Genomic DNA, 11855 nt, shown 5'->3' on the forward strand with positions numbered 1-11855 from the left:
ATTCCTGCACTGGGCATTCCTCCTGGTACTGCAGGATTACCTGGCACAGGCATCTTTAACCCCTTTTTTCCTTGGGCAGGGGGATTTTTCTCAATCTCTCTCATATCTTCTAGGGTAACTACATGAACAAAAGCTTCTCTCCCATTAAGTTTTTTACGGTGTAAGCGTTCAGACTTACGTGCATCATCTTCATTTTTAAACTGAACCACTGCCTGTCCTAGACCTTGCCCATTGTTATCAACAAGAACATGTACAGCATTTTCATCCACTGGGATTCCTTCTAGGAACTGAAGAACATCCATCTTGGTAATGCTGAATGGAATATTTGTTATGTGGGCGCAGACTTTGGCAGAGTTGACATCACCCTCTGTATTTAACATCATTTCTCTCTGGTCATAGCTGAAGTTCTGCAGTCTTTTTCGAATCATATCTATCTTTTCTAGCATACCTTTCTTAGTAATTGGATGAACTTGAATAAAGCGATTGCCCATATATTGTTTATGACGACACAGAGCAGCTTTGTAGTCAGCCTCATTTCTAAACTCCACGAAGCCTTCACCAGTTGCTTTCCCGTTGGGTCCATAAGCTATATAAATACTATCTTCCACAATATCCAACTTTTTAAAAAAATCAATGACATGTTTGTTTTCTGCTTCAAATGGTAGCCCTTTCAAGTAAACGCAAAAGCCAGCCTCATGTGGTGATCTTGATCTTGACCTTTTCTGCCCACTGGGCGACTTTGATCTGGGAAGTGTCTGAGAAGGGGGATGGGTTTGTCCAGAAGGTCCCATACTTTGCTTAAAAGTGATATGGCCTCCAGCAGCTACCCACTGTCTCTCTGTGGCAGGGCTAACTTCCACATACCGTTGAATCATCAGCATTCTGTTTCGTTTCAAAGCTTCAAATGTATCTTGAGGGGAGAGAAACTTAACCAATCCATTTCCATTATTTCGACCTACATGATCTTTCAACAAATGTACTGCATCAACACGGAGCCCATGGAAAAAATCTCTGACATCATTTTCCATCGCAGAAAAGGGCATTCCATGCACACTGACATAAAGATCATCGGGATTGATAGGAAGTGGCTTTACACTGCTTTGAGAGTTCATCTGGATGGGGTTAACAGGATTCAATGGACCCAGAAACATAGGGTTCATGTTACTGTTCATATTTAGAGGTGCTCCAGAGCCATTCATTCCAGCAGGCAGAGGTGCCACAGGTGGTGGATTCAAGGGTGGCATGCCTGACATAGGTGGTAGTGGGGTCATGGGTGGCACAGAAGGGACTGGGGGAATTGGAGGCACGGGAGGCACAGGAGGCAACGTAGGTACTGGAGGAGGAACTGGTATTGGGGGAATGGATGGCATCGGTGGCATAGATGGTATCGCTGGGATTGGAGGAATTGGTGGTGGTGGGACTGTGTTCATTGGAGACGCTGTGCTTGGAATGGTTGAGCTAAATGTTGGGCTCCCAAAGGAAGCCCCCATATTTGGAGGTGCCGTTCCTATGCTGGCTGTGGATAATGTCTGTATATTTTTGTTGCTTTCATGAACTGAAGTGGTGGCAGTAACTACACTGGGCGAAGGATTATTAAAGTTGGGTACTGTTGTAGGCAAGTTTACTCTGCCACTCATTCCTGAGCTAGGTGGAGGTCCTGATCTACTAGCATTTGCTGGTGGTATATCTAAATTGGCAGTTTCAAAGCGTCTACGACTCAGTTCAATCATATTCTGCATTTCTGTCTTACTACTCAACAATAGTGTTACTTTTGACCCTTTAATTGTACCACCTGTGCGCATCATACCAAGCCTTGCATCTTCATCAGTGGCAAAAACGATGAAAGCCTCACCCAGTTCACCCCCTACAATATGCACGCCCCCATCAGGGATGGTCAATCCAGAGAAGAAGTGGCGAATGTCCATGGTCCCCGCCACAATTGGGAGACCTTGCAAACGGATGACCACAGCCATGCTGCGCTGAAACCACACACACCTGCAGATGAGAAAAGGCAACGGCCAGGTCAGACTCCTGTTTATCACACCCAGTTTTTAGCTACAAGAATGACCAGCTACCATAGTAAGCTGTCAAATATTGCCTCAAGCTATCACAATGTCTATTTAAATTTAGATATTCTAAAAACTGAACATTATATGCCATTAACAATGTAAAACCTAGGTAATTTCAACTTGCAAAAGGCATTAGTTCTAGAAACAATTCAGTTTCCAGTCAGTCCCAAGTCTCAAACATTTCAGGAAAACACATTATAACAGTAAAATCACCACATACATCACTAAGACCACTAATCATTCAGTAAGGTTTAAAAAACAATGTGTAAGTCAAATCAGAAAACCAAGTTGAACAATATAAAGGAAAAAAACATACTAAGAATGCCTCAAAGTTAATATTTAAAACTGGTTTAGCAAGATCAGTGGATGTCATAATGGTTTTGTTGTTGGATTTCCATGCAGTTGACCGCGGTTCAAGTCCTGGACCTGGCAGCTTAAAATTCACACTGGGCACGTGTGCATATATGCCCAAAATTCCAAGTGGAAAATGCAGGAGAAGGAAGTATGGTGTGGCTATCCCTCCTGGTTTCTCACTTTCTGTCTCTCTCACTCCAGCGAGTGCACACACCCTATAGCAAAAATCTCTCTTAAAAAAATAAATTAAAAAAAAAAAACTGGTTAGGCTAGGACCAGATGGCATAAGGGTTACATCGCTGGACTCCCACATAGTCAACTATAGTTGAGTCCCAACTTGGTGGCTTAAAAACTCATGCTGGGTGCCTGTGTGTGCATGTGTGACTAAAATTCCAAGAGAAGAATGGATTGTGGAGTGGCCATACCCCCTGGGGGGCTGATTTCTCACTTTCTGTTTTTTTTTGTCTCTCTAGCAAGCACATGTGCCTTATAGCAAAAATCTCTAAAAGAAAAAAGAAAAAAAAAAAAAAAAAAAAAAAAAAACTGGTTCAGCATCTTCCCTAGAAACTTGTTAATTTCAGAGAATTATCAGAGGGTCATTTTATAAGGCTGTCTCAAAACTCAACCTTAACAGGGACCACCAGTTAGCGTAATGGCTACGTCGCTGAACTCCCACATAGTCAACCGTGGTTTGAGTCCTGGACCCGGTGGCTTAAACTCATGCCGGGCACGTGTGCGTGCGTGCCCAAGATCCCGAGAGAATAATGGAGGAGAAGGGATAGCGGGGTGGCCATCCCCCCTGGGGGGTAATTTCTTGCTTTCTGTCTCTGTATGTCTGGCGAGCGCATGCGCCCTATAGTAAAAACCTCTCCAAAAAAAGAAGAAGAAGAAAAAAAAAAAAAACCTCAACCGAAACAGAGAACTAGAATACTAAGACCAGCAGTTGGCGTAATGGCTATGTCACTGGACTCTCATGTAGTCAACCCTGATTTGAGTCCTGGACTTGGCTTAAACTCACGCCAGGTGCGTGCATGTGCGTGCCCAAGATCCTGAGAGGAGAATAAAGGAGAAGGGATTTCAGCATGGCCATCCCCCCAGGGGGTGATTTCTCGCTTTCTGTCTCTCTCTCACACGTGCGCACATGGCTTATAGCAAAAACCTCTCCAAAAAAATAGAAAACAAAAACAACTAGAATACTTATGTATTACAAATACTTAATGCTAAAGTAGATTAACATCTCAAATGAGAACCAATTTCGTATTTCATCTTAAGACTTTTCTTTCTGCCTTATAACTTTGTTTATAAAATTATACATGAAACTGGGGACTAGCAGGTGGTGTGGTAGCTAAGGGGCTGGACACTCCCACACAGGCAACCATGGTTCAAGTCCCAGATCTGGTGGCTTGCTGTCTCACTTCCCATCTCTCTCTCTCTCTCTCTCTCTCTCTCTCTGGTCAAATCAAAACGAAAGAAAGAAAAAAGGAAGGAGAGAGAGAGAAAGAAAGAGAGAGAGAGAGAGAAAGAAGGTATACATAAAATTATTTATTATAAGCTAGGCTAATACATATTTAAGAATATAAAAAGGAGGCCCAGCCAGGTCATAGGGGTTAAGGAGGCTGCATCCCACATGACCAAATATGTGGGTTGAGTCCTAAGCCTGGCAGATTGGAAAAACACAACAGGGACACGTCCATGTGTGTCCCAAATCAACAGGTTGGAAAAATGGAAAGCGATGGTGTGGTCATGCCTCATAGAGGGTGCTTTCTCACTCCCTGCTGCTGCCCTCCCCCCACCCCAGGGCATGTGCCCTCCAGCAAATTTTAAAACAAAAATTTTAAAAAGAATACAAAAGAAATACTGAACAGAACAGCTACAATAAATCTAAGTTACCTATAATAACCCCCACAAAAAGCAGAATCTGACTACAGTGCCACTCACTGTGGCTGTTTTAATTAACAGGCAGATCTATTGACTCATTCCCAATCTTTATTTAAAGGGAAAAAAATAAGGTCACTGTTTCCCTAGAGGGCTAACAACAACAACAAAAAGATATGTTTTTGTTTTAGAAAAACTAGGATATGTGATGTCAGCAAATATTGCAATGATTACGTCACTGGTTTCCCACAAGGCCAACAGCAGTTCGAGTCCCTGACCCAGTGGCTTGAAACTCATGCTGGGCGCATGTGCATGCATGCCCAAAATCCCAGGGAGAAGAGATTGCTGCAAGGTCATCCCCTGAGGAGTGATTTCTCACTTTTGCTCTCACTGTTGGTGTCTCACTCTCCAGTGAGTGCATCTGCCTTAAAAGCCATAAACCTCTATTAAAAAAAGAGAGAGAAAGAAAATGAAAAGAAAAACTAGTGTGTGGACTTTAGTCAGTGACTGTTAGTTTATGACTGAACACAATTTCTGTGGGATCTCTGATTGCTCACTAATTTTAAATAATCCCTATTTTGATTTAACTGAAAAAGAAAACATTCTCCCAAATTAAAGTCAAATTTCAGCTTTTAAGTTTTAAAGATATCTGAGAGCAAATGCCGCAGCAGCCCTCTGTAAAGAGACACAAGGCAAATTCCTGACTTTAAATACTTGAAATTAATGTGGTCAGTAAGAGTTTTCTAAGCCACCTTTAAAATAAATTTTTTAAATTATTTATTTCATTTGTTATTGTTATTTTTAATTTGCTATAGGGCTCATGAGAGATGAGAGAGAGAGACAGAGATAGTGAGAAGGCAAGCTGCCAGGTCCAGGACTTGAACCTGTGATCAGCCATGTGGGAGTCCAGCACCTTAACTACCGTGCCACCCGCTGGCCCCTAAAATCAACCTTCAGATATAAGCTTGTATGGGCCAGGTGATGGTGCAGCTGTAGTACAACTAACTGACATAGGAAGGTTCTAGGCTCATATTCTAAGGCCTTGCTCTACACCAGGCACAGGTGTATATACCTATGATCTGGGCTTGTAAAGGCTGGGAATAAGATCACTGTGTGATGACCCCACTAAGGATCTGTGTGTACTTCCTTTGTTTCTCCCTCTTTTTCTCTCATGGAAAAAAAATAAATACATGTTTAAAAAAAAAAATGCCACTAGAGCCGGCAGATGGTATGGTGGCTCGGGCCCTAGATTCCCACATGGCCGACTATGGTTCAAGTCCCAAGCGTGGTGGCTTGCTTTCTCACTTTCCCTCTCTCTCTGTCCCTAGTGAGTGCATGTCCTATAGCAAATTAAAATAATAATAATAAGAAGATAAAAATAAATAATTATTTTTTTAAAAAACTACTTCATTAAACTGGCAATGTGGCCTCAGAAAACTCCACAAATTATTTGAAATTTGGTTTTATCACCTCTCAAGCAAGAACACTAGAAGGTGCCAAGTCTGGGCAGTCTCCATGCTCTGGTGGGGAAAGTGGCTGGATCCCACATGGCTACATGGCTGGAATCATAGCCCCAGAGGCCTGAAAAACACATTTGGCATGCATGTATATTTGTTCAAAATCCCAGCTGTGTGATGTGACCACACTCATTTCAATAAAGCCAAGGCCTCCCCCCAGCACACACACCACCTGGCAAAAAAAAAAATTTTTTTTTAGGAGAGATTTTTTTGCTATAGGGCATGTGTGCCAGACAAAGAGAGATAGAAAGCAAGAAATCATTCTCCAAGGGGACACACCACAATCCCTTCTCCTCTTGGGATTTCAGACACACACAGACACACACACGGCCAGCCTGAGATTTAAGCTACCAAGTCTGGGACTTGAACTGTGGTTGACTATGTAGGACTCCAGCAAACCATTACACCATCTGCTGGTCCTGCACCTGGCAAATTTAAAAAAATAAATAAAAGGTAGGGGGCAAGGTTTTTAAATTGCCATTCTAAATCCTCAACAAAGTCAATTAAGTTAGTAAACGTAAAAAAATAAATAAATAAAGAGGAGGGGCAGGCACAAGGTCTCCTGCCAAAGGCTAAGAATTCCATGAAAGCAGTTCTTCAATGTCAAGTATACAAATACTAATCTAATACAACATCTATAATTATAACTTAATTATTATGATTGATGTTCACAAAAGAGAAATATACTGTTTGGCATTAATGGTTTTCTTACACATTCACACACAAAAATAAAAGCCACCTTCAAACTTAATCCAGAAAGATGGACTGGCAAACAGAAAATACTCTTTGTGAGGTCATCACATAACACTAGAAATTTCAGGAATGCAGGGAGCTTTTCATCTACAGACTGTAAGAGTCAATAAAAAAAATTAACACTTAAAAAAAAAACCACACACACAACAGACTCTCCTTATTTACTATTCAGCAGCCTATAAGGAAGTTCATAAAGAAGTTTCCAAGTCATTAATTCAAATTTGCATTCCTTACTCAATCTATATGCCTTACTCTTGTTATATGCAAAATGAAGGTGTTCCTGGTTAACCTTAAAAAAATTTTTAATCATTTTATATGGGATAATAAACATTATGGGAATCCAGATACCTAAAATAACTTAAGATAATTCAGTTTGTATTGGGACAATAAATGGTAGTTTAGTATGGTCCAAAGAACACAAAAATTAAGCATGGAGCTACAGTGACATACAAAATAAGTCTTTAAACTATTTTCTGCTGAGATAGGATTTAGTATATGTGTATAAAAGGTACATATGAAAACAAGATATTGAAAATCTGCCTCAGAGTATCATCTAGGAAAGAGTTGAGGATTAAACCAAACTGGAGCACAAGACTTATTCATAAAGACACTTGAGAAGAAAAGTTTTTAGGTTTGAAAAATATAAAATAATATCTGCTATTCTACTAATTACCTGTTTGATAGCTAAGTCATTTCAACCTATCCCGAACCTAGTTTACTTACACAAGAGTGTTACATTCCAATGGCTAAGATTCCATCTAAAGTCTAAAATTTATACTCTAAAACAACTGACCCAGTATCTATACTTCTACCTCTAGGAAATATAAAGAACCATATCAATAACAAGCACCTGAATTTGAATGCTGAGGGAAAAAACAGCTACTAACTGCCTAACAATCAAGGATACAGCAAGAGATATGCATACATATAAAACTGACCCCCCCACAAAGGAAGCAACAACTGTTCAAGGTACCCACCCCACCCCCAACCCTAAGATAAACTTAGTACACACACACACACACACAATTTAGTTACTACACATATTTTCAGTTTCTTAATAAGCTATCTCATTGTATTTTGAATAAAAACAAACCTTCTATTCAAAAATCTCTTACCTGATAAAACAAGAGATGTATTTTCTTAACAAGAAGTAGAGGCCAAGTCAATCCTGTGGGCAACCAATTAAAACCAACTTTTAGACTGCAATAGAGAATAAACGAAGGCAAAAATCAATGCAGGAAACACAAAACAACACGCACAGGCCACACTGAACTGTACATTATGAAGGCGAGTCTGAAGCCACCAAAGTTCCTCATCAGAATGCTTATCCAAAAAAAAAAAAAAAGAAAAGAAAGACATATACCAAAATCCCATATATTTTTAAAACTTGGTATTGCTTTCAAATGAATCTCTCTCAAAGGATTTACACACACACACACACACACACACACACACCCATATACATACAAACATGAAGAATATGTCATAAATTAGCCAAAAATAACATCAATTGGAAAAAGGTACAAAATTCAACTTCCCAGCTGGTAATTGCTTTCATTTCCTGATGATTAAACCAGTCCAGAAAATTCCATCTAACACAAGTCCATCTCCTACCTCTTTCCCTAGGTCCCCAACAAATTTTTAATGAAAAAGTACAAGTCCACACAGCAGCAATTTCTAGACAAATCATCAATTCGCGGACATTCACAGAAATTATTGCAATTACTCTTCCAATATATTTTCTCTTGCATCAAACACCACAAAAGATAAATGAGATCAAAGTTCTGGCTATAAGGACTAATTACATTAGGGTTTGAGATATTAAGGAAAAGTGCTTACTCTTCTACCACCACAACCATTTAAAAAACATGCAAAAAAAAAAATCTCTAAAAATGTCTGGCATAACGAAGGTATTTCCCAAATTAAAAATGGGTCATCTTTCCTGGATTTTTTCCAAAGTGGTAGTTATAAACAACTCACAAGCAATAAATAAAGGCCCAAATGATTAGACATCTATAGTCAAACTATCAATATATATCTTTTGGCTATATGGTTCAGGTGCTTGCCAGGGAAAGTGAAAACGCACGGGGGGCTGAGGGGGGGGTGTCTTCTCTATTCTCCTCAGAACTCTCAGTAAGCACACACAAGTGACTGGCATGTTTCTCAAGCTGCCAAACTGGGATTGGAACCATGCAGTCAGCCATGTGGGATCCAGCTACCTTAACCACGATGCCACCAAAAAGAGTTGCTTTTAATTCAGGAAAAAAAGTTAAAAAAAAAAAATTACCATTTTTCCATATTAAAATTACCAACAGAAGGCTGCTTATCCAAAAGATGTTCATTTTAAAGTAGTATCTTTCAAGATCAAGATACCACCTGTAAGCTTAATAGTCACCAATAAAAAGACATATTCCAAAAATTAAAAGCATGAGTCCAAACTTTTTAATGGACAAGCTAAACATCATCTATTTAACTACTCATATTACTCAAGAGCAATGAGACTGATTTGCCAGGAAAAGCTATGCAAATTATGTCATAGCATGTCTTCAAAAGCTCAAAGCATTGTATTAATCTTTTATGTGTTATACAAATCTCCTCTAATTAAGTCTAAAGAGTTTAAAAACTCTTCACTTAAAGTCACATATAGTATTTTATCTGATCACAAAGGGAAATTTGAAACAGAAAAAGTTCATGTCACATAAACAGTGAAGTACTATTGTAATATTTATTTCTATATGTACAGGTTTAACTCTCTGAGCCACAGAACTACAGTAATTTTCTAGTTGAGCACTTATGACAAACTATTCCCGAGACTCCAATCTAAAAGATCTGTTATGGAGCCACAGTATACACCCTAATATAAGGAAAAACAGATTCCTCAGCCTGTTCCATCCCAGAGACACCAAATATCCACATGGATAAGGACAAATTCAGGGTCAGTTAAGCCCAAAGGGAACTAACTCCCTAGGTCTATTATCAAAAAATTCTACAAGGTTGCCAGAAATTAATGTAAGGAGGCAAGTTCTCATTTTACAGAGAAGAGCTGCAAGGTCCAGTAGAATATGGCAAATGCCTAGTTCAAGTTTAGTTGTTCAACACAAAGCACAAAATCAATCCAGACATAAATGTGAGATTCTATTTCAGCAAAGGGGAAATTACATCCCATCCCACACCAAGAAAAAAGAAAGTCAAGACTAGAAGTCAGACCTTTATAACCCTTGGTATTACCCTCTTCCTTCAACAAAGAAATGTAAATAGAAACTGTAAACCAAAGCGCTTTTAACACCTAACTCTTAAAAACCACAATAATTTAAGAAGTATTACTGTTTTCCAGGAACCAATTCATTCCTGTGTTCTAAATGTCAACTAGCAACTGTATGAAGAATCACAAAATGAATAAACCCTATTCACCTTAAGCTTTCGTGAGCTCTAAAGGGATAAGACTGAAATAATTCTACAGCAAAACATCCAAAATCTGTATTTTACCTATACAGAGATCAGAGTAGGGAAGAAGAAAATGGTTCTGATTTGCAGTTAAATCCACTGATAACATTTCAGATCTCAATCAAAATGACTGCTTTAGTTTGTCTTCCATTTCATGTTAAGAATCAGTCCTCACAAAAGCTTTGCTTCAGCTTAACAAATATCAGATACATGCACAAATTTAAATATCTGCTAAAAAAAACTTAGTATTTATGACAAGACAGACTTTTACTAACCATTCCAATCCTTTGTAATTTCAGAATAAGATGTCTGACAACAAACCTCTTCATCAAGAAGTCAAGGCACAAACCAGAATGCGACCACTTTCACTCTTCATCTGGTAATACAAAAGTGAATTTTAACTTTGTTCAGTCACCAGTCTTCAATTGACAAAATCACGGTACAGCAGAACTAGATTCTTCAGATCCAAAAGACACCAAAAAAAAAAAAAAAAGAAAAACAAAAACAAACAAACAAACAAAAAACTCTCAAATAATTCACCTCAGAGATGAACAACAAACAGATAATCACAATGGGCACAATGCTACAAGCAGTATAATCATATTATGGTAAGTATTATGAAACAATAGCTTCAATCAATCATCCACTTGATTTTGCCACCCATACTCAAATGGAACACTTTTGAGAATCTGGGATCAATTATAAAAAATTCTTCACACTGAAGGAGATGTATCTCGTTTATAATGCATTACTCAATTTTCTCATTAGCCTCCATTCAGTACTCAAAGATAACAATCAAAAGACATTTCTAAATAAGATAGTCCTCCTACCAAGAACAGGTTTTTCAATCTCCCCCAAATGCCAAAAAAAATCACTTCATGTAAACTTCAAAGCAAAAATATTACTCCTAACCTAAACAACCACATTTGTCCTTGCTACGGTTATAGATTAAAAAAATCTGGCTTTAACTAAACGGTGTAAAAGGTATATATAATCTGATCAAACTGTAATTTAGGCGATTTTTTTGTTTATTTAGTAGACCTAAAACATTTAACAATGTTAATTTACTCCACGAGGCTCATAAAAAACTAGGAAACAGTATATTTTAGGGTGAAATACCTAAAAGCATCTTTTGTGCAACCCATTACTAACAGTTCTTCCTACAACACCTATAAAAGAAAGTATTTACCCACATTAATCAAGGGAGTAGCTCTCTACAAAATGGAATAAAAACTGTCAATATTATCACTGAATTCAAATATCTGCAACACTCTGACCCAAAATACCAAGTTTCAGGTCTAAAAATTGTATACACAAGTACCAAACTCAATATGCAGTGATCAAAACTTTTGATGTGTCGAAGAACATGAAAGAAGCCTAAAGTGTACTGGTATTCACACATAACAATACATTCCAAGTAACTACAATGATGATTTCTAAAGCTTCGCATTTTTCACCTAACAGATTTGACTATAAGAAAAACTGGTATTACGCATTAAAACTCACATATCAACATTTAATCGAGCATAGAAAAGTGATATAAAAATGCAATGCCCTATTTCATTTAAAAAAACTACCTACTACATACTAAGCACATTTTCATTGAACTCTTCATAAAACGTATTAAACATTTCATTTTTCTTCAAAACACCATAAAGTTTTATGAACCACCCGTAACGGCTCTTCCCTTTTTAACAGTCTTGGAAATCGCCTGAACACAATTACTTTCCACTAATTCTAGAAATACTTGTATCAAAACATAATTACTTTCTACCAAATTTCAAAAAACAAATATGATCAGCCTTGAATTATATTTCCATAAATTTTTTAAAAAGGCAAGATT

At 38.1% G+C, this 11855-nt stretch overlaps 2 protein-coding genes across 6 annotated transcripts in view; both read right to left on the reverse strand.

Moving 5' to 3' along the window:
- CPNE1 (copine 1) overlaps window positions 1-10327 on the reverse strand; it is a gene marked incomplete in the record, with an annotated part of 48813 nt that extends 38486 nt beyond the window's left edge. The window contains 2 exon segments of the mRNA XM_027770162.1: window positions 7684-7736; window positions 10288-10327.
- Window positions 1-11855, reverse strand: part of RBM12 (RNA binding motif protein 12) — a 15025-nt gene that overhangs the window by 1307 nt on the left and 1863 nt on the right. For 3 of the 5 annotated variants that reach the window (XM_027770159.1, XM_027770160.1, XM_027770158.1), the window contains exons 2-3: window positions 7684-7736; window positions 1-1995 (exon numbers count right to left, since the gene is read on the reverse strand). The exon at window positions 1-1995 is cut by the window's left edge and continues 1307 nt beyond it. In XM_027770159.1, the coding sequence (XP_027625960.1) occupies window positions 1-1973 (1973 nt within the window). In that variant the 5' untranslated portion in view covers window positions 1974-1995; window positions 7684-7736. Of the gene's footprint in view, window positions 1996-7683; window positions 7769-10287; window positions 10373-11855 lie in introns of those variants that run through there. The other 2 variants (XM_027770157.1, XM_027770161.1) reach the window with 2 other exon arrangements.

Source organism: Tupaia chinensis, unplaced genomic scaffold (genome assembly GCF_000334495.1).
Source record: "Tupaia chinensis unplaced genomic scaffold, TupChi_1.0 Scaffold000115_1, whole genome shotgun sequence".
NCBI lineage: Eukaryota > Metazoa > Chordata > Mammalia > Scandentia > Tupaiidae > Tupaia > Tupaia belangeri.